The sequence below is a fragment of the Gallinula chloropus genome, assembly GCF_964237585.1.
Source record: "Gallinula chloropus genome assembly, chromosome: 6".
Classification (NCBI taxonomy): Eukaryota; Metazoa; Chordata; class Aves; order Gruiformes; family Rallidae; genus Gallinula; species Gallinula chloropus.
Window position 1 is genome coordinate 3,775,783 of NC_140091.1, and position 21,131 is coordinate 3,796,913.

Sequence of the window (21,131 nt, forward strand, 5' to 3'; positions counted from 1 at the left end):
GGGGATCGTGGGCGGCTGCCGCTGGCAGCGCCGCAAGCGTGGTCCCCTCGGGGAAGCGGGGGGGAAAGCACCCGGTACCCCCCGAAATCGGATTTGATACGTCCGTATGGGGTCTGCCGTGCGGGGCAGCGTGGGGCTGGCAAAGGCGATGCAGACCCTGGCTGGGAAGGGAATAAAATCTTGGCCCAAAGACCAAAATGTCAGGGGGTGATCCAGGGTCTGGAGGCATGAGGAGTGCTCCCTGCGGCTTGTAATGCCTCAGTTTACCCATTCATGGTGACAGTTGCCTGCTTTATAGCTTTAATTAGTGCTGGAAATTTCATTGTCACCAGGAGGCAATAGGTGAGAGGTCTGTGGGAGTCCCAGGTAAAACATGGAGAATATTTGCAACTAGTCCTAGGCAGGAGAGAGAGAGAAGATGCAAAATTGGAGGCACTTTAGTATTCACCAGGCAAGAAGAGCAGTAAATATAGCCTCAGCTCCCTGATTTCAGGGTGTGGAGTCAGACTCCCAGATATTCTTGAACCCTGAGCATTTAGGTCCCAGTGAAATCACCCTAAGTGAGGAACTTAAGGTTCAAGCATGCCTTTCCTGAGCTTGCTCTGGGAGGTACAAGTGCCCCAGTGCTCCCAATTCCTCTCCTTCCACAATTGCAAATCTCCTGTAGATTTCACATCGTCCAGCAAAGCAAATCCTAAAAGGAAATGAGCGTCTAAAGCTGCCATTGCCTCCAGGTCCATTGGGACTCACATGGGCTGGGTCACAAAAACGGCACCTGCATGAAAGCCCTCTGAGCGTATATGTTGGGGTGGGCACAGCCGTTCAGCAGCTTGCCCATGGTGAAGATGGCAACACGCATCTGGGTCTGACATAAGGAGGAAAGAAGCAGCAAACTGCTCCTTGATGTAAATCAGGATGGGTCCTTGGACTTCTCTGGAACCTGTCGGTTGATGTGACCTGAGCACATGGCTCCCTGGGTGGGTGGGTGGGTAGGTGGGTGTCTCACGTCTCAGACGGGCTGGATGGAACCACAGTGGTGGATGAGCTGTTAGTTGCCTGGGGAAAAAAAAAAAAAAGAAGTGTTTGGGGGGGGAAAAATATCTCCAGTCATTCGCATTTTGCATGTGATTTTTCCTGCATATGTTTCTAATCATTAAGAAATTCTGTAGCTTAAATAATGCTCTGAAAGTACGGTAACTGTTGGACTACATTCTGTTGTAACCTTATTGAATTTCACTTCTCTGGAAAAAATAATGGGATACTATATCTTGAAAAACAAATGGTAATTGCATTTTTAACAGAATGTTTCTCTTTGTGTTTCAAAACCTTCTGCACACAGTTAGACATCTAGCCAGGGAAGAAGGTACAAAGCATATGGGCCAATTTCTGTCTGTTGGCTGTTGAAGATGCCTTAATATTCAAGCAGGGATGTGTGTGTGTGTGTCCATGCAATATGGCATGAGTTATCTACCCAGTATCCAGGAGCTCAGGTGAGGGGGGTCAAAACGTTGTGCATCAGGGTCAGAAGAGGTATTCAGGGAGGGACTAGGAAAGGTGGGTTTACATGCTGCTCCCTGGTAGATGTGTGGGAGTTCATCCTTATCTCACATTAATTCACATTTTGGTTATTTGGACCACAGAAGACCGAAGTTCCTCAATTTGTGGTGCTGGCCAGAGGTGACCAGAATCTTACAGCTTGTTGAGACTGCAAAAGTAGGAATTGTCCAATCCCTTAGTGCTGCCCATGTGCTGCAGCGATCCGAGTTCCTCAGTGCTCTGGGGATTCACACATCACCACGTGCTGGGAACTGATTTGATTAAAGCCCAAGACCCAAAATAGCATCATCGCAACGCAGTTTGGTAACGCGCTGGTGTTATTGTCTACCAAGGTTAGGAGAGCCCTGGTAATACTAGAATGCTCTTCCCTAATTTTAAGCCAATCCAGCAAGCTAAGGACTTTTTTGAAGAAATGCATTTGGACATGTGAAGCTTCAAGGCAAAGTAATAGGCTTGAGGTTTCTGACTGACAAGACACATGTGAGTACATGCAAAATGTGCTCCTCCTGCTAAAAATAACATTTCTCCTGTCAACCACGATGCATCCACCCCCACAACACCACCCAGAAGAACACATTAACACCTTGGCTTTGCACGTAGCCTGATTCACAGCAGCCACAAGTGGTAGAGGGATCTGCACTCTGTGTGCATGCTGACAAATCATATGGCATAGCGAAGAACAGAGGAGTGAAACTGGGCTAGCAGAAGTTGACGCCTTATCATCACAGTCCCTTTGAGCATGCTGTAGGCTGACACCTCCACCAACCAAGTCATCTCCCCAGTGCCAGGATGAAGAGCACGAGCCCACTATCCTGATTTAGCCTCTGGTAAGCAAGGCTTGGCTTGCCACACCAGGAAGGGTGGAATAGGTGGATTGATGCAAATGGTACATGAACATCATGGGGATGATGAACCAACATGGGGATGTCCAACCACTGCTGCTCACAGCTGTGCTACAGTGGCAGGTAAAATATAAGTTATAGACCAGTGATGGGATATGTTTCTCCCATTACTGCTCCTCATTTTCTGCCTAATACCATGCAGAAACCTGTACATAATATTTCAAACCAAGAAGTGTTGGGTTGCAGGTAAGTATTGCCCTTGAAAAGGACTCGGGTGCAGGTCTGTTGTACAGCCTGTGCAGCTTCTGCTGGCACTGCAGTCACCAAGGTAATGAAAGATATGGGAAATAATGCTTTTAAAAGTAATGAAAGACTTGACAATACCAATTTTTCCCAATTATTATTTCCTATGAAAATTTACACTTTTTTTCCCTGAAAAATTAAAGCTTTCTGAAAAATGTGAGAGAAAAATGTACCATTCTTCTGAATTTCTCACCATAGCTTCTAGGAAAATAATTTGAAAAATCATTACTGAAAATTTTGCATTGGTGAAAATTTATGCCATTTGTAAAGTAAATGTCTTAAAAGACACAAACAGTCAAACAAACAAACAAAGACCTGGAAACAAGTTGAACAAGTTGTAGCTGAGATATTGGCAGGTGATGTGAGGTTGACTTACGGTCACAGAGATCACTGTCAGTCCACTGCAGCCTTCCCCTGGGACAGCATGAAGGTTTATTCAAAGGAGATTTTCAGAAAACCCAGGAGATTTAAATGCATAAGTTCCAATCTCTCCTTTAGCTGGCAAGCACATGAGCCTAAATTCTCAGTCTCGAAATTAAGCTCCTTTAACTCTTGTCTAAGTGGCTGGGCAGAGCTCTTGCTGTACTTCCCTTGTCTGAACTTCACCTGATGACTCTGGCAAAGCTGGGCAGGCTTTGGTGGGCACTGAGGGCACCCAGCCCTTTGCAGACGGCGCTTAGCATTTAACAGGATCAGCCCCTTAGTGACTTGTATGGTGTCCATCACCTCAGATGCCTCACTGTTTTTTAAATTATGCAATGCCCACCATATGTAATTAGCCAAGTAAGCTGCTTTCTCCTAACCTCAAATGTTTGTAATGCTCATAATCCCAGTGAGGTGTCTGTATAAAGGAGCGCCTTGTTGAGGGCAGAAGGAGGAGTATTCTTCCATAAGGAATTTAGGGAGTTAACAGAGATGTAAAGCTAAATGATTGTAAGATTGCTTTTATTTGGCCAAAAGGTTTGAGGTTTTGGTGTTGGCTTTGGAGATCCCAGTGTTTAAACTTAGCTACTCAGCAACTGGTCTGGAAGTACCTGTACATGAGAAAGCAGCTTGCCCATGGCAAGTCCTGTCCCCACTAAACTATCAGCATCCTTGCTGGTTTTGTTTTCTTTCCAGTCCTTTCTTGCTCCTGTTTTTGCAAATGTAACACCAGCATCAAGTCCCTTCCTGGGATGAAACTCTGTGAGTTTATCAGCCAAGATGGAGCTTCAGTTTTGGCCTGATTTGGTTTCTTTCTTGGGAAAGCTGAACGGTCGGATGCTTCTGGTGGCTCTAGTCACACTTCTTCTGATTATTGACCTTGTGAAAAAGAGACGTCCTAAGAATTTTCCTCCAGGGCCACAGCTCTTTCCTCTTGTGGGAACCTTTGTGGACTTTAAGCAGCCCCTCCATCTTGCACTGCAGAAGGTAAGAGCTCCTTGGACATTTCTCTACTAACAATATTTTACCTCTTTAGTGGTGTTTGTCACCAAACCTGAGAAGCAAGGGCAGCCTCCAAAGAACTCGCTATATAATAATCATGTATAAGAGATGACCTTTCTTGGGTTTATCTCTTACTTTCACCTCCTCTTCCTTGGGAGTAGGAAAGTCCAATGGGAAAGGAACCTGTAAGGGAGGAAGACCTAAATGTCCTCTTCTTTCTTCCCATCTGACCATGACAATTTCCTGCTAAAATGAAGAGGTTGGGGGAGGGATGGCAAGAGCTGTGTGAGAAATGAACTGTTTGGACTGTGAACATCACCTCTGGAAGTTGTACTATCATTGCCCTTGCTCACAATTTCCCACATTACAACGGAAAGAAACATTTAAGACCTGGAGTTATCGATCCCTGTGGCTTCTTCTGTGTCACAGAAAGATGCAGTGATTGCTCTGGAGAGTTTTCCAGAGCTTTGACTCCCACCAAAGCCAATGAGAGATATTTTAAACATGCTGAGTACGCTTCTCTGGAAAAGTGGAAGGAAAATTTTGACTTGCTGGTGCAAGTAACCTTTCTGGTCATTATTTACCTCTTGCTTTTTCTTAGCAGGCTGACACCAGCCTATCTACCCTGTGCTTCACAGGTCACTAGCCCCTTCCAGGAACCCTTGGGGAAGGCTGAGGCAGCGTGCTCAGGATATTTTGTCAACACACGCAATTATGAATAAAATTAGTCTCATTCCTTTAAATGCACACAATGACTGAGCCACCCATTTGGCCTCACATCACTTTCATGAGTCACCACAGCAGTTCAGGGTGACCATGTGCATCCTTCCATGTAGACTCATACCAAGAAGTGGATAGCTTGAGTTCTAGAGATTATATGATCGCCCTTTGGTCTGGTACCTCACAGAGTTGAATGCTGCACAGGAGACAATAGTGGCAGCAAAGTCCATGCAAGGAAAATGTCTATAATTTAGCCATAAATGCATTCAGGCTTAAAATTAGAAGTAGGCTTCTAGCCATTGGCAGTCAGAACTGCATTCTAAATGGGATAGCTGGGGCAAGAAACCACACTACTTTAGACACATGTAATGGATCATTTGTTGTGCTTTACCCTTGGCAGCAAGAGCCTGGGCATGGTGACCCAGGTGGTGCCTTTACCTCTCATACACTTCCTGTGAAGAAGAGGGGTGGAGCAGTTATAAAGCAAGTAGTGTCCCTCTTACAAGTGAAACTGATGCAATGGCCTGGAGAAACCCAGGTCATACCTGCTAAAAAAATATAAGCAAAGCATCTCTCCCACACTACAGCTATCTAGCATGTTTTTATGCCACCTCCAGCCTTCATGGACTAGTATGGGTTGGATGGGACCTGCAGACTCAGGTTCAGGTTTTTTTGTAAGTCCCTTTCCTCCAAACAGGGCTAAATTCAAAATTAGATGCCATTACTTGAGGTCTTGCCCAGGTGGGTTTTGAAAATCTCAACCTTCTTGCTCTCAGGGGTCAATGAACTCTCTTTCAGCTTACTGGTCGGTACGGGAACATCTTCAGCGTGCAGTTTGGAAGCCTGACTTTTGTGGTAGTCAACGGGTACCAGATGGTGAGAGAAGCTCTTGTTCACCAGGCTGAAATATTTACAGATCGGCCAAATATTCCACTCCTTCAAGAAATATTCAGAGGCTTTGGTAAGAAGAGCTACCAGGATTTTGGTACCAATTTTTTCACCTATTTGCAATGATATCAGAGTGGAAGAAACAGGTTGAATTCAACCCTTGCTAACTGCACCCATAAAACTTGCACAATTCAGCCTCATAATCTCACAGGTGTGTGTTTCCATCTCTCTGGGGTTTAGGGATGATGATGGGACCAGAGCCAAGTATTGATGAAAGAGGAGAAAGAAATGCAAGCTGCCCAGTGATCGACACAGTTGAAGACTTTTCCCCTTGGTTTTCATATTTCTCCTTTACTTTTTCTCCCCCTGGTTGCATATAGTTCCAGAGACAGGGTATGGTGCTCCTGCCTGCAGCTCTGCCAACAGCGTGATAGTACTTATAGTATTTTGGCTTACACCTTTTTTTCCCACGCAAAGTGACAAAGTAGCAGATTAAAGCAAATCCATAAAGCTAGATCTTTAGCATAAGCCAATTACTCTTGAATTTTAATTCCCAGGCAAAGCTATAGTTTTGCAATGTCTGCAGGGATTGTTTGCTTTGGGTTGGGGGTTTTTTGTTCAAGGCTGATACGTGACCCAGAGCAGGGTTTGTTCACTTGTGGGGGGTTTTTTATCCCACCTACAGGGCTGATATCATCAAATGGGCATATATGGAGGCAACAGAGGAAGTTTGCTTCAGCCACACTGAAAAGCATCGCTGTGAGTTTTGAGGAGAAAGTGCAAGAGGAGAGCCGGTACCTCGTGGAGACAATCGAGGAGGAGAAAGGTGGGCGGTTAAGGTACAGCACCATGCCCTAAGCTTCCAGCTAAATGAATGATGAGAAGTAAAACTCTTACTCCAACGCAGCCCCTAACACAGAACATTTCTTCAGTGCCTCAAATCTCTATCTTAAACTTCCAGACTGCACCTTTAGCATTTCTTTTGGACTCCAGGCCTACTATTTTACTTCTTCCTTAGTAATATTAAGCAAATATATAGAGCTGTTTGTTAAAACTTGCGTGTTCATATGGCTAAGAAAGTCTCTCCTGCCTTCTGTGAAGGAATAAATGCAGCTCTTCTGCTATTGTCAGGCACGTATGCTCAGAGGCTTAGTTAACCTCTGCTTGTCCTTGGTTTTGCAAAGTATTTTAGAACTTGTTTAGTCAGGCTTTCCTTTTGTATCGTGCACAGATGAAGCATGTGCCTTGCTCTTTTATGGTCCAGCTTTTAAGAAGTGCCAGAGGGATATTAGTAAGAATAATTTGTATGTTGGTACATGGGTGATGTTGCTCTTCAGCTTTAAATAGAAGCAGATGGGGTTTAGCTAATTCTATGGAGCTATATATAGTAAACAAGAAAGATCTAAATAGGAATTGTGAAATTATATACTGAACTTGCTCCATTTTAATTGCTGTTGCACTGAACAGGCCAAATACTTCATGTTGCCAATTGATTATAGTCCTTTATAGTCCTAATCAATAAACTAATTAAGCTGCTGGTTTGGGCCTTTCTTCCCATTAGTAATGACAAATAGTGATCATGTCCATCACTCTAATATCTGAGCACCAGCCCAGTCTAATTACTTTCTTGAAGAGTGGAGAGATCAGCAGTACTGTGTGCAGTGCCTTGCATTTCAAAGTGATGCTCCCCAGCGTACTGACAGCAGCTCGGGGCTGGACTGGATTTGTTACTGATACTAGTATTTCATATCATGGCAAGTAACTCTCCAGGTGCTTAAACGTGCCCGAGGAGATGATGGTCTTTGCTTGATAGCTCTCCCAGGGAACACAGATGTGGTGAATGTCACTCCACACTTTACTCTTTTGGGAGCTATGTGCTGGATTTTATAGGCAGACGCAGAGACTTGCAATCCTCACCCCTCTCTCCCATCCCATTTGTGGTGGACAGTTAAAGGCCAATGCAACAGCACTTTTGCAGTGTGGTTAGACCTGAACATGCTGCCCCGGGCTAAGCTTTGAGGGATGCTCTCCTGGTGTTTAAAATTGTCATTAAAACCATGTTGGAGCATGCAAACCCAATGGTCATACCATGGCATTGCTCCTGGTCATTGTCCCTGAAAAATGGCCCAAACCCTATTTCAGCAGCTCTGTGCTTATGTCAGCCTGTGTGTCCTGGTTCTGGCCAGGCCAGGGTTCACAGGTGAGCTGAGTCAGCCCAGATGAGCTGAGTTAGCCGGGGTTGTTTTCCACACCACCTGACACCACTTCCCCATAAAAGCAGCTGGCTGGGGAAGGGTAGGGGCTGTTTGCCTCTAGGACAGTTGGAGTACTGCCAGGATTTTGGATTGGTTGGTCAGTTGGTCCTTGCCATCAGGCAGCCCTTTGTAATCATTGGGTCACTAAGGTACTCTGTGTTAGCACTGGGTGTGAGTGTAACTGGCTGTTATAGTTCTATATTAATGATGATTTTTGGCAGTAAACTGTCCTTATCCCAACCCACGGAGGCTCTGCCTGTTTCTCTTCCGTGAGTGAGCGAGTAGCTTTGGTGGGCATTTGGCCTCTAGCCAGGGCCAAAGCACCACAGTGTGCCAGCAGCTTGGGCTGGAGACAGGAGGGGGTGTTCTTGGAGAAAGGATGTCGTGGCACACAGCATCCAACCCCCAACAGGATGCTGGAGCTGATGGGGGTGGTGGGGACCTCAGGACATTGGGTGAAGCCTTAACACCACCTAGGTGTAAAGCAGGTGAGGTCTCACTCCAGCTTCACAACTGTTATCTGGTAGAGAATGCAGTTTTGACTGAGACTTTAAAGAAATAAAAGCAGAGCTGTCTTTCATTCTGTTTCCTCCAGGACAACCATTTGACCCTCATTACAAAATTAACAGTGCTGTTTCAAACATCATCTGTTCCATAACTTTTGGGAACCGCTTCGATTACCACGACAACCGCTTCCAGGAATTACTGCACTCACTGGCTGAAACGCTGCTGCTCATCGGGAGCTTCTGGGGCCAGGTAAAGCCTGTCGGATGCTTTTCTAGCTTCAGCTGCATGGAAGAGCTTGGAAACTGGAGTCTTTAAGGCACCAACGTAATCTGCTTTTCCCTGTAGAAAAAGAGTCACATTATAAAGGAAATGACCATGAGTATCGTTTTACATTGGGTTTACACGCAAAAATCCATCAGGAAAACAAGGAAGCAAATTAAAAGTACTGAGGCACACAGAGAAAAAACACTGCAGGATTGTAAAACCCATCTTATGCCTGACATAGCCAAGGAACGGTGGAAAAACCTTAAAAATATCAATGCTTCAACAAAGAAGAGCCAATTAGTAGCACTCTCAGTGTAAATTCCCTTCTTTTCCCCCAACTCTTTCCCAACCAGTTTCTCAAATAACTTTTTTTTTTTTTTTAAATGACAAGCCCATCTCCAGGTTTATAAACCAAGTAGGTGGATGTGAGGCCATAGCTTCTGAATGGGGCTGGTCTGACCCCTGTCCCCTCCAGGGACCCCAGCAGTAAGGGGTTTCTCTGCACTTCTGACTCCAGTGGCTACTTCACATTAGGTGACAGCTTTGGCCACCAAATATTAGAGAATTTTATCAGCATAAAAGATCTGCCTGATTCTTACCTTGTTTGTGCTTGTTTACATATGTGTACCTAGCAGAGCTAATGAACTACACTATCATCTGAACTGTGATACCTGCTTTTATCTTTTTTTAACTCAAGAGATGCTCTTTTACTCTGATTTCTCCCCAGCTATACAATGCTTTTCCTTCGGTCATGAGATGGCTACCAGGACCCTTTAGGAAAATCTTCTGGCACTGGGAGAAACTTCAATTCTTTGTGAAGGGAGTGATTGCAAAGCACAAGGAGGATTTGGACCAGTCTGAGGCAGGAGATTATATTGACTGTTACCTGAAGGAAATAGAAAAAGTAAGAGAGAAATACCCAAATCCACCTAAAGTTTAACCCAAGAAATGAGGAGATGAAATGCAAACCTGTTTTGTCACAAAAGCCTGTGCTTCCCCCATTGCCTTCTCCTCCTTACCTCTTCTGCCTCAAACTTTTTAGCAACAGCAGGAGCCTGATCACTCTGAAAACACACAGATTTCTTCTTTTTTTTTCATTTGAAAGTATTTACACTTTGTCTTCTTCCATTTTTCATTCTGTCATGAGGCGTAGGAGGACTCTCAGGGAAAATGTTCACGTTTCTATGAGAGCTCACAGCCCTGTCTTTGCTATTGTGAAACTTCACATTTAAAAACACTACCTGCTTTCAAAAGTCACTCTACAGCAAACAGAGTGTCTTTCAAAGCAGTCCACAGGGCTTGAAATTCAATGGAAGTAAGGGATAGGAACTTCCAAGTCCAGGGGAGGTGGATAATAAAACAGCAGCAGGACTTATGTATGGGTTGGTTTTGGATTGGGTTCTTGAAAGCATCTTCTCCCTAATAAGAGTTTTCATTGTCATGCTTTTCCTCAAGTTTAAGGGTGACACCAGCTCATATTTCCATGAGGAAAACTTGCTGTGCTCCACGCTGGACCTCTTCCTAACTGGGACTGAGACGACAGCGACTGCCATACGCTGGGCTCTGCTCTACATGGCTGCGTACCCCCACATTCAGGGTAAGGCCATTGATGGGTCTTTCACTTAGCCCAAAACCTGATAAGTATAACTCAAAACCCAAAGTCATCTCCATCTTTGCCATATGTTGGACATGCCTATGTCCAGGTTTTCTTATTGGGAACCTTTTGAGCACAGGTCTTCTTTTCCCTCACTCTCTTCCTATAGAGAAAGTGCAGCTCGAAATCGACACAGTGATTGGCCAGTCCCGCCAGCCCACGATGGCTGACAAGGAGAACATGCCCTACACCAGCGCGGTGCTGAGCGAGGTCCTGCGGATGGGCAATGTTGTACCACTGGGGGTGCCTAGGATGTCCACCAGCGACACCACCTTGGCTGGCTTCCACCTGCCCAAAGTACGTGGAGACCACCAACCCTTCCATTGCCTCACCAAAGCAAGGTCTTCATGGCCCAAGTGCCAGGATCTCATCTGGAGGGGAATCAGCAGGATCTCATGGACATACCACGCTTATATGGAAAATACAAGCCCTCCTGATGGGTGCTGTAGGGCTCTCATGGGTCGCACCCCCTGAAGGAGGAGAACTGTGAGATCCTACAGCGTTGGTCATAATTTTCAGTTTTACAAGGTTTATCCTTTAAATTTTATACAAGATGCCCTCCAGGCATTATGAGAATAGAGGGCCAAGAAACATAAGAAAGCAAAGTTTGGGTTTATTAATTCCACAGAGTATTAAAAGCCATCTATTAAATGTAGCACTTGATAAAAGACAGGTAGTAGGTATTGATATGGACACACTGTTCTGGCATTATGAAAGCAAATTTAGACATATCTATTCACTTCCATGTATTTGACTGCTTGTATCAAGGAAAATTAATTTAAAAAAAGAATTGGGCATTTTGCTCCCCACTGATTAAAATATTTTCATTTTTCTGATGGAAAATGTGAAGATAAACCAGATCAGGTTTAAAAGAGGAAAAAAAAAAAGCACAATAAAGCGGATTGATTGAAAACCATTTGGTTAAATTGCTTCCAATTCCTATCAAAACACAACGTTATCAATTTAAAGATAGTTTATGTTAGCATCACCAGTGACAGCAGCACAAGGTATGGATCAACACTGTGGTGATAAAATAGAGGAGCACAGAAGTGAACAATCTTGTAGGCTTCCACCCTCATTTAATTAGAGAGCTTAAGGAAGAAACATTTTGCCCTTAAAAAAAAGTAATAGTTTAGATTGTGTGTGGAACAGAGCTAATAATAAACTAGTCTGCCAACACGTCCTCTCTTCTTCTTCACGTCATCGCCCATTTTCTCCACCTCTTGCAGGGCACCACCCTGATGACCAGCCTGACTTCGATAATGTTCGACAAAAACGTGTGGGAGACTCCAGACACCTTTAATCCTGAACATTTCCTGGAAAACGGCCAGTACAGGAGGCGGGAGGCTTTCCTGCCCTTCTCTGCAGGTAGGATGATGGATAGGGAGATGTTTTTCCTTTCTGCAATGCTCTTTCTTCAGGGTTTTTTTTTCTCCCAAGGCACCCCCTCCAGAATAGGGAGGACTGCTTTGTCCAGCTTTCAGCCCTTCCCCACAGTGAAAATCACAGCAACAGTTAATACTGATGGCTCAGAGCAGGAGGAAAATCAATTTGTTATCGCAGGATGAAAAAAAATAAGGGTATTTTTCCTTTTGAGCAAGCTGAGTAGATGGGTTTTTATCACTGAGTTCCCCCTCTTCATCTGCCCGAAGAGCCGTCGCAGTTTGCTCAGCAGTAAACTTCTGGGGAAGGTTTCTGCAAAATGTGTGGGTGAACATTGCCACCTAACCTTTCGAGGAAGAAAAGCTCCCACAGCCTGTGCAATGCAGTGTGTGCGAGGAGCCCAGAGGTGGTTGAAGGTGGCTCAGGACTCTGTGGATTTGGGATTTTTTTTCTCCTTTTCCAGGCAAGAGGGCTTGTCCCGGGGAGCAGCTTGCCAGGACTGAGCTCTTCATCTTCTTCACAGCCCTCCTGCAGAAGTTCACCTTCCAGCCACCATCAACTGCTGCGCTGACCTTCACCTTCACGCTCAGCCTCACGCGCTGCCCCAAGCCCTTCCAGATCCGTGCGCTGCCTCGTGACTGAGGCTGGCACAGGCCCAGCCTGTGACCCCCCCTGCCTCAGCACTCCCCAAGATGGGAAGTGTCCCTTCTCCCATCTGCCCCATAGATTTTAGGCCAAAGCGATGATGGACCACGGGCATCTAGCACACACCAACATGTGGGTGGCAGCAGAAAAGGCAAGAGGAACACATCCTGCACCAAGGGCCCCAATCACTGTGGCTTTTCCCTTCCCATCCCGCCTCCTCCCCTCTGTCAGTTTGTCAAAGCACAGAGATTTAAAAGCCTTACTCCTTAATTTCTGCCATTAGCACCTGCCAAGAAGGTGTCTGCTAGCTGCAAAACCATGGGCACAGCTGGGTCCATAGTGGCTTTTCCACCACCCAGAGACCAATTCTTAAATCCCAACACTACAGCACCCTAAATAGCCATGGGCTGTGTTTTCTGGGATCTCCCTGGTTGGTGGGGGTAACTGGCCTTGGACATTCAAGCTCTGGGTTCGTGCCTCAGCACCAGTTTGGATGTCCAAGTGGCCATGGCCCATCCTGAGGCTGAGGTGGCCTCAGCCTTGGTTTGATGTGCATTCCCCACACCACCATGTTGCTGCTTTGCAATGGCAATAGAGATTGTTGCAGCAGCAGCATGCAGTGCAGGTTTTTTTTAAAGATCTCATCTATCTATGGGAGTTTTAACTAAGAGGCTACGGGGCAGTAGAAGCAGATTCCACTGTAGGCCAACCCAAGTGGGATGGCATGAGGAGCCATGCTGCCAGGTTGGGAATGGCTGTGAAAACACAGTGTTGCAACTGTATGTGTGGGAAAGGTTCATCCAAAAACCTTCCTGGTAGTGAAATACACAACAGGAAAGAGAAGCTGCAAAGCAAAAGTTGCTTGGGGTTGCTCAAGAGGAGTTTAGCCAAAGCCCAACAGAAGGAGGAGCAGCAGCAGTGTCACAAGGGTGATGCCCGCGGCGACTCACTGCAGACCATCAGGAAGGAAATGGCGACGTGGAGGCTTTGCAGGGGGAAGTCATGGGCTCGCCTGCTTCCCTTCTGCTTACAGCAGAGATTTGTGGCCATGCATGACGGGCACGACCACAGCGTGGGGCCAAGGAGGTGGGCCAAGGGCGTGGCACCCTGTGCTGCAGGCATGGCTTCTGCCCATACTGGGGGTCTCTGTAGAAAGGAGTTAATGAAATACACACCCTGTAGAGAACTTTTCCTTATATGTGAACTGTTAATGTTAATTAACCAAGTGTTAATGTTTAGAAATGCCAACCCCTGCATGCTTCTGTTCGGAATATAGTCACAGCAAAGATGATGATTTCTTTCTTGTCTCACCTTTCCCAAGTCGCTTCTCCATGTGCAGGTTGGGCTCCGAACAGTTAACAGGAAAACAAGATTAAATCGAGTTTTGTTTCCGCCCCTCTTGGGCTCTGCGCTACAAAGCGGCTGCTGTGCAGTGGCAGATTTATGCCACATGGGAGAGTCCTCTGCACATCACATCCCTGTCACACCGGGAGTCTGTCAATGAGCCATCCTTCTGACTGAGCATTGCAATCCTAGCACAGTTCTAAGTCCTGTGTCGCTGTCAGAGGCTCACGTGGTTCTGTGGTTCCGGCACGTTTGGGTTTCTTTAGAGAAAACATCTAAGATCTGGGGACTGCTTTTCACCTAAGAAGCTTTCAAAGCCATTGAAGACCAGGCCCTGGTCTCTCTCAGTTTTCATTATTCACTCTGGTGTCTGTCTGACGTGTTATTTGTAAATAACACAATTATTTGCTCTGCCTTAGCAAATACATGTTGATCTCTTCCCTCTTCCATTCCAAACTCACCTTTCTCTGTCAATGAGCGTTTTTTTCCCTACTCATGGACAGAATAAATTATTAGAATCTTCTTCTTTCTTCATTTTTCTTCTTTTTTTAGAATCAGCTGGGGAAACACCCAGGCCCCATTTTTGAATGTAAGGATCCCATACCATAAAGGAAGGAGCGGGTTGTTTTAGTTATTTGAGTGAGTAACGGGGAGCGCGTGCATCTCCACAGGCTCATGCCTAAGTGTACCTAAAACCCAGAGACAGAAGGAGATATTCTCCTTGAAAGCAGTTTTCTCCCTTGAATTTCAATCATAAAGCAGTGATGTCACTTTTTCAAGTTCCTCAGGTGAGGAACATCAAGAAAGGTTGTGCAGCAGCTCCACTCCCACCTGTTTGTTGCTGCTCCAGCATCGCTGGTACTTCTCTGTGCCTTGCCTCCAGCACTGGAACACCCCAACAGCCACATATAATGTCCCCAAAAGAACAACAAACGGAACCAGCTACCTTTGAAGCCAGCAGAGCCAGGCATCTGCTTTGACTGTTCAGCACCTACCTTACTTTTGTCAGGTTTGGACATGGCTTTTGGGGGAGGCGGGGGGGGGGGGGGGGGGGAGGGGGGAGGGGCGGAGAGGGAGGGTCAGGGGGCATGGACTCAAAGGCCAAAGCAGCTGGGAAGGGATGATTTCGGAGAGCTTGGGGCAGGGCCAGCCTCTTAGCCAGAGCAGGTTGCTCTGCTCGCACTTCTCCAGCAATGACCATGCTTGGAAACCATTGGACATCCTGGATGGCTGTTGGCTTCCAGTCCACGTCACCCTGACGTACTTAAACCTCAACCTGTGAGTCAGAAGGTTTGTGCAACTTTATCTCAGATGTCCCCACTGACCTGGGGCTCAGCCTGGGACTCTTCATACCAGTGAATGAGCCTCTGCACATGAGGAAAGCACAAGGCAGCTGGAGCAGCAGGAGCCTGCCTGGCACTGGGAAGCTGAGGCCGGGACACGGCACGGTGAGGGCACCAAGGGGAGGAGAGAGAGTGGGGCTTGTGCTGAGCCATGGGATTGTGGGAACAGCACAGCAAGGCTGCTGGAAGGTTTTAATCCCAGCCACACAAAGCTCATTTCTGACCTTTAAACAAGGATGTGGGTCTGGCTGGTTTTTGTAAAGCAGCAGTGGGAGAAGGGAAGAGAAGGAGGAGGGGGGGGGGGGCTGGAAGTGTTTTGTTTTGTGGTTTTCTTTTATGAGATCAAAGGAAAGGCTTTAGTTTAATCAAGAAGGGGTTGAATCAAATTGTCCTTGCTGGGACCTGGGAATGCAGGAGTCCAAATGTAGCCTCCAGGTCAGGTCAGCAAATTGTCTGTCTCGTATTGGTGTTCACAGCTGTGCCAGCACGTTGCCCACCTCTCCTTGTCCCTGGGGGGTTTGGTGGTGCCCCGAGAGCTCTACCTACCCTGACCTGCTGCAAGAAACATACCTGTGGAGCCCCACCATCCAACCATGCTGCGCTTCCTCTGGGACAGCATCTCCATCCAGATGCTCCTCGTCTCCCTCGTCGTCTTCCTGCTCGTCGCTGACTACATGAAGCACCGAAAGCCAAAGAACTTCCCTCCCAGCCCCTTTGCTCTCCCCTTGATAGGACACATGTACTTGATGGACTTCAAGGATCCCTTCAGAATGGTGCAGAAGGTATGGGGGTTGTGGGCACTGCAGGGAAGGGGAATGAAGGGGATTAAGGCTACACAACCAGTTTGGGTTGGGGAGGGGGTTAACCCAGGCCCCATGGCCCACAAGGACTCAAAGGAGCTCATCCCAAGCTGGGCAGGAGGTTTTCCCTTGGCAGAAACATGAAGTTTGCCCAGGTACAAGGAGGGGCACAGGCGTGGAGCTGCACTTGGGTAAAGGGCATGGTCTGACACCATGGGTACAGCCAGGGCTGTACGAGCCCCATAGGTCTGACCGGGGACTGGAAGGGCCTTTGAGAAGGGACTGAAACAAAAGCTGGGAAAACGCAGGACTGAACAATCAAACCTGGAGAGTTTTACCTGATTTATGGCCAATTAGCACCAAGCCCTAAGCAGTGATTTGGGAAGAGAGGAGGGAAGAAAAGACCACATGCAGACAAGAAAGCACCTGTGCAAACACCATGTCTCCTCTCCCACTCTCAGCTTCCCTTACCTTCAGCCAGGGCTGTGTGTCCCAGCAGGCACAGCCATTGCAAAGAAACCACTCTCATGTATTGCCTCCCTCAGCTTGTTGAAAAATATGGGGAGATCTTCAGCGTGCAGATGGGCAACATGTCGTTTGTGTTCGTAAATGGGCTGCGGATGGTTAAGGAGGTTCTTGTAAACCAAGGGGAAAACTTCATCGGCCGCCCTGAAATTCCTATTGACATTGAGATCTTCAGCAATATGGGTGAGTTATCCCTGGGGACCTAGGAATATGTGCAAGACAGCTGGAGGTGCTGCACAGCCCCAGAGCTTTTTCCTCCACAGTGGAGGGAGCTTTGGCTCATGGTGTTTCTGCCAGGATTGGTCTCCTCCAACGGGCTCTTGTGGAAGCAGCAGAGGAGATTTGCCTTGACAACCCTCCGAAACTTTGGCTTGGGCAAGAGGAGCCTGGAGCAGCGCATCCAGGAGGAGTGTCGATACCTTGTGGATGCATTTGGGGAGGAGCAGGGTGAGTACCATGGACCTTACAAGCTGTGCTGAAGGCAGGCACCAGGATGGCCTATTTCACCCATGATGTACTGTATACCTAAACATATTTCACCTTGAAAGCGATGTGAGCATTTTTCCAGCATTCCAGATACCTTTTACAGGTGTTTTGCCCACAAACTGACAGGTGAATGCAGCCAGGTAACTCCCAAAGCATCATTCACAGCTTACCCGCTGCCTCCTGCTCTCTTGGAGATCTCTGGCAAATCCTGAGTGTGTAAACACTTCAGGTTCAAATGAATTCCAATAACGACCACTTTCCTGCAAACCTTGCTTTCCAAAGCAAAGAAACATCTCCACAATCTGATTGAACCAGGACCAAGGGTGGGATGTTTGCTGGACCCTGGAGCTGCCCAGCCAAGCTTGGCCAGCTCATGGGGCTGGCAAACTGTCCCAGAGAGCAGTGACACGGGAGGGTGCCCATCAGGGGTCACAAGTTTCACTCATACTCGTTCAATATTTTCCCTCTTTGGAGCGTGTTTTCTTCTCCTTTTCTGTGAAGGCTACAAAAGAACTGATCGTTCCCTCTTCCTTCCCCAGGGAATCCTTTCAACCCTCACTTTAAAATCAATAACGCCGTCTCAAACATCATCTGCTCCGTCACCTTCGGCAACCGCTTTGAGTACCATGATGAGGAATTCCAGAAATTGCTGCAGCTGATGGACGAGACCGTTACCCTCCATGGGACCATCATGAGTCAGGTACAGTCCTCTTGCCATCATCATGGGCAGGGCTCAGATTTGCACTGCCACAGTATCTTCTCTGGAGTCAACCTCAAAGCTTACAGTGTTCTCATCACCAAACCTTGCTGTCATCCCCCATGCCTTTGTTCAGGGTAGACTTGTCCATAATTGCTTTTGGCCTTATTGGCACACTGTGCCATGCCCATGGGTCCTCTCCCTCAACCAAAACCACCTTTCCTGCCCACTGACTGCCAACCTGCTTCATGTAACACCAGGTAATGCACAAGTCTCTCTGTAGTAGGAATACCAACCCCCATAACTCTCCTCTGGAGCTGAGCTGTGTCCACCACCTCCAGCAATTTAGCAAGCATGACATTGTGAGCTTCTCAAAGGTTGATAACAGAAGGGGTTTTCAGGCCTTTATTCACTTTGCCTTTCTCCTTTTGTGCCCAAAGCTGTACAACTCTTTCCCATCTATAATAAAGTTCCTCCCTGGATCCCACCAAACCATTTTTAAAAACTGGAGATCTTTGAAAAATTTTGTGAGAGAGAAGATCAACAAGCACAAGGAAGACTGGAACCCCACGGAGAGCCGGGACTTCATTGACAGTTACCTGCAGGAGATGGCCAAGGTCAGTAATGCAGAACAAACCACAGTGGGGCTTCGACATCAGGAGGGGTGAAAAATGAGCCCGAGTTGTCCACCTGAGCTACCCCTGTGGGCACTTGTGAACTTAGGATGGCTGTCAGGTGCAGGGCACCCATCAAGAGGATGGAGGCCAGCAGCTGCTGACAAAATTCTGGGGGTCAACTTGAACTAAACCTGGGGTCAGGGCCTCCCTCATTGTTACCATGGCACTAACATACCTTTTTGTGAAGGGCAACAACAGCATCTTCCAGGAGGAAAACCTCGTGGCATGCGCGCTTGACCTGCTGTTTGCTGGGACTGAGACCACTTCCACAACCATCCGCTGGGCTCTCCTGTATATGGCCATACATCCAGAAATCCAAGGTACAATTAGCAGCAGCTCCTTGCTTTCCCTTGCTTGTAGCTCTCACAGCTTTGTGAGACTGTGTTTTGAGACAGAAATTGGGAATCCCTCAGCACTCACACCAGAGAGGTGAAAACAGGGGCAGGTGTCCCAGGCCCCTCCTAGGGGACCCTTACAGCAACTGCCCCATATTCTTCCACGGGTGGTTTGGTGTTTTCCTTGAACTTTGGCTGATCCCTTCTCTTTCACACCAGCCCGTGTGCAAGCTGAGATCGATGCAGTCATCGGGCAAGCGCGGCAGCCAGCCCTGGAGGACAGGAGCAACATGCCCTACACCAACGCCGTCATCCACGAAGTGCAGAGGAAAAGCAACATCATCCCTTTCAACGTGCCAAGACTAACGGTGAAGGACACGGTCGTGGATGGCTTCCACATACCAAAGGTAACCCTGCTCCTGAGTGCTGAGACTTTAACAAGAGCCTCCGAGTTCCCCAGGCAGGTTTCAGTGGGTCAGATCCCTCCCAGGCAGACAGGAGGGGCAGAGCCACAGCGGCTCTGCCCTGTCCAGAGTTCACTCAAGCATGTATTTTTTGGCACTCAATAATCTCCAGCACGTTGAATGCAGAGTGAGACACCCCCACACACCCTCAAGGCACAGATCCCATCTCATACAGCTTTTGTAGGAACTTTGGCCCACGATTACAACAGATAAAAATTATGCTGGTGAGGGAAAACCATGAGAATTTAATCATTGCACCTCCAAGCAGAGCACCGAGTAGAAAATACTGGCTGTGCAGGGGGTGTTGGACAAAGAAATTCAGCAGAATTTTACTTCATGATGTACAGACTGGAAGATAACTTACAAACACTCCTACTGTTAAGCACAGAGTCTCAATTTATTTTTCTCCTCCCAGGGCACTGTCTTGCTCCCAAATTTAACCTCTGTCATGTTTGACAAGGAGGAGTGGGAAACCCCCAACTCTTTTAACCCTGGGCATTTCCTGAAGGATGGGCAGTTCTGGAAGCGGGAGGCTTTCATGCCCTTTTCCCTAGGTAAGATTTGCTGGACTTTGGTACTTCCATACTGGGGGGATGGGATGAGGCTTCCAGCTGGGCTGTGGTCCTAAGGGAAGGCAGAGGCTTTTTTGGTGGAGAAAGCAGCACAGGCTGAGGATGCTGCGGGTGGCTGTCTCCACAGGCAAGCGTGCATGCCTGGGTGAGGCGCTGGCCCGCTCCGAGCTCTTCCTCTTCTTCACGACTCTGCTCCAGAAATTCACCTTCCAGGCACCTCCAGACACCACCCTCAACCTCCAGTTCAAGATGGGCATCACAATGGCCCCACAGCCCTACAAGATCTGCGCTGTGCCTCGCTAGGGAAGCCTTGGCCACTGGCCTTGCAGGGAAAAGCCTGTGGCAGGGATGCAGGAAATGAGCCCAGGGCCGCTCCCCATCTCAAACTCATCCATTATCAAAGTGCCTCTGTAAGTTCTTCCTCACACACCAATAAATCGTTATCAAAACATCTTTGTTGTGATGCATTCTGCAAAGCAAAGACCAACACAGGCAGGTTCCAGCACTGGCTGGAGCCTTTGGCACCATGTTTTGGTGTGAGGAGCAGCAGAGGCGCTGTGAGCCCACCCAGCGACAGGCACACAGGGCCTGACCCACAGCGGTGGCACTGATCTCTGGAAGCACAGAGGTTGTCACTGTAACAGCCCATGCCATTCCTACAGAACTGATGAAAATAAATGATGCTGACAGTAGAAGGAAACTAGCAGGGAAGCCATCAAAGCCTCTCACCAGGTCCACGTGTGCCACAGCAATGACGAGTGAAACACACACAATGAAGCACGGGTAGGGCTCTCCACCTTCACCTACCTTTCTATAAAATATGTGCACATGTAGCTATAGAAGTTGAGTCCTGCCTCTTCAGGTACACCAAATCTCCTATTTACCTGCCCAGCACCACCAAGTGGCTGGTGTGCCTGGGTGGCAGAGGCATGAGCTCCAGCAGTACAGGGTGCCCAGCTAAGCTGTGCTCCAGCACGTGACACACCCAGTCTCATGAATCAAAAGGTTCCCTGGAAAATACCAGCAACAAGTTGCTATTAGTTTAAAGCATCACATGTAAGACAGAAAAGTTCCAACAACACCTACTGAAGATTAAGACCAGTAAATGCATCAAGCTCAGTTACACCATGGGACACTGGAGAGGTCCCGATGCTTGAGAAGCTGCAGTTCCTGGGAGCAGGACTGGGCTGACTGGCAGACAGGCGCAGCACCAATAGCACACTCACACTCCCCCAGCTCCTGCTCTTCTGCTGAGGAAGCAAGGAGAAAGCAAGCTTCTCCTGTTAATTCTCATTTTTTCCTGGAGTACTTGATGGGTGTTGGCAGAGGAAGCAAGTTTTACCCTGCATCTCTTCTGAGAATTACAGCATCTTCCGAAGGAATGTGGTGGTTTGACCCTGGCTGGAGGGCAGACACCCACCAAAGTCGCTCTATCACTCCCCTTT

General features: G+C 47.5%; 2 protein-coding genes across 3 annotated transcripts; both read left to right on the forward strand.

Annotated features, from left to right (window-relative positions):
* Positions 1-3,905: 3,905 nt before the first annotated feature.
* LOC311193129 (cytochrome P450 2J2-like) lies at positions 3,906-12,440 on the forward strand (the record flags this gene model as incomplete). The annotated part of the gene is made up of 8 exons (XM_084265855.1): positions 3,906-4,112; positions 5,646-5,808; positions 6,421-6,561; positions 8,586-8,707; positions 10,217-10,358; positions 10,525-10,712; positions 11,645-11,783; positions 12,262-12,440. The coding sequence occupies 8 exons, from the start codon at positions 3,906-3,908 to the stop codon at positions 12,438-12,440; spliced, it is 1,281 nt and encodes a 426-aa protein (XP_084121981.1).
* A 3,230-nt stretch (positions 12,441-15,670) lies between these two features.
* LOC311193649 (cytochrome P450 2J2-like) lies at positions 15,671-20,130 on the forward strand. Of its 2 annotated transcripts, none has more exons than XM_084266551.1 (9): positions 15,671-15,912; positions 16,476-16,638; positions 16,753-16,902; positions 17,481-17,641; positions 18,079-18,279; positions 18,524-18,635; positions 18,870-19,057; positions 19,530-19,668; positions 19,814-20,130. In XM_084266551.1, the coding sequence occupies exons 1-9, from the start codon at positions 15,724-15,726 to the stop codon at positions 19,987-19,989; spliced, it is 1,479 nt and encodes a 492-aa protein (XP_084122677.1). In that variant the 5' UTR covers positions 15,671-15,723; the 3' UTR covers positions 19,990-20,130. The 2 variants fall into 2 exon arrangements, with proteins under 2 accessions (XP_084122677.1, XP_084122676.1); XM_084266550.1 differs by having other exon boundaries at positions 18,079-18,255; positions 18,503-18,635.
* Positions 20,131-21,131: the final 1,001 nt, after the last annotated feature.

Coding starts and splice junctions, on each gene's coding strand:
- LOC311193649 (XM_084266551.1), top strand. CDS start 15,724: ATGCTGCGCTTCCTCTGGGACAGCATCTCCATCCAGATGCTCCTCGTC. Junction 16,639..16,752: donor TGAGATCTTCAGCAATATGG/GTGAGTTATCCC, acceptor TGTTTCTGCCAG/GATTGGTCTCCTCCAACGGG. Junction 16,903..17,480: donor TGCATTTGGGGAGGAGCAGG/GTGAGTACCATG, acceptor TTCCTTCCCCAG/GGAATCCTTTCAACCCTCAC.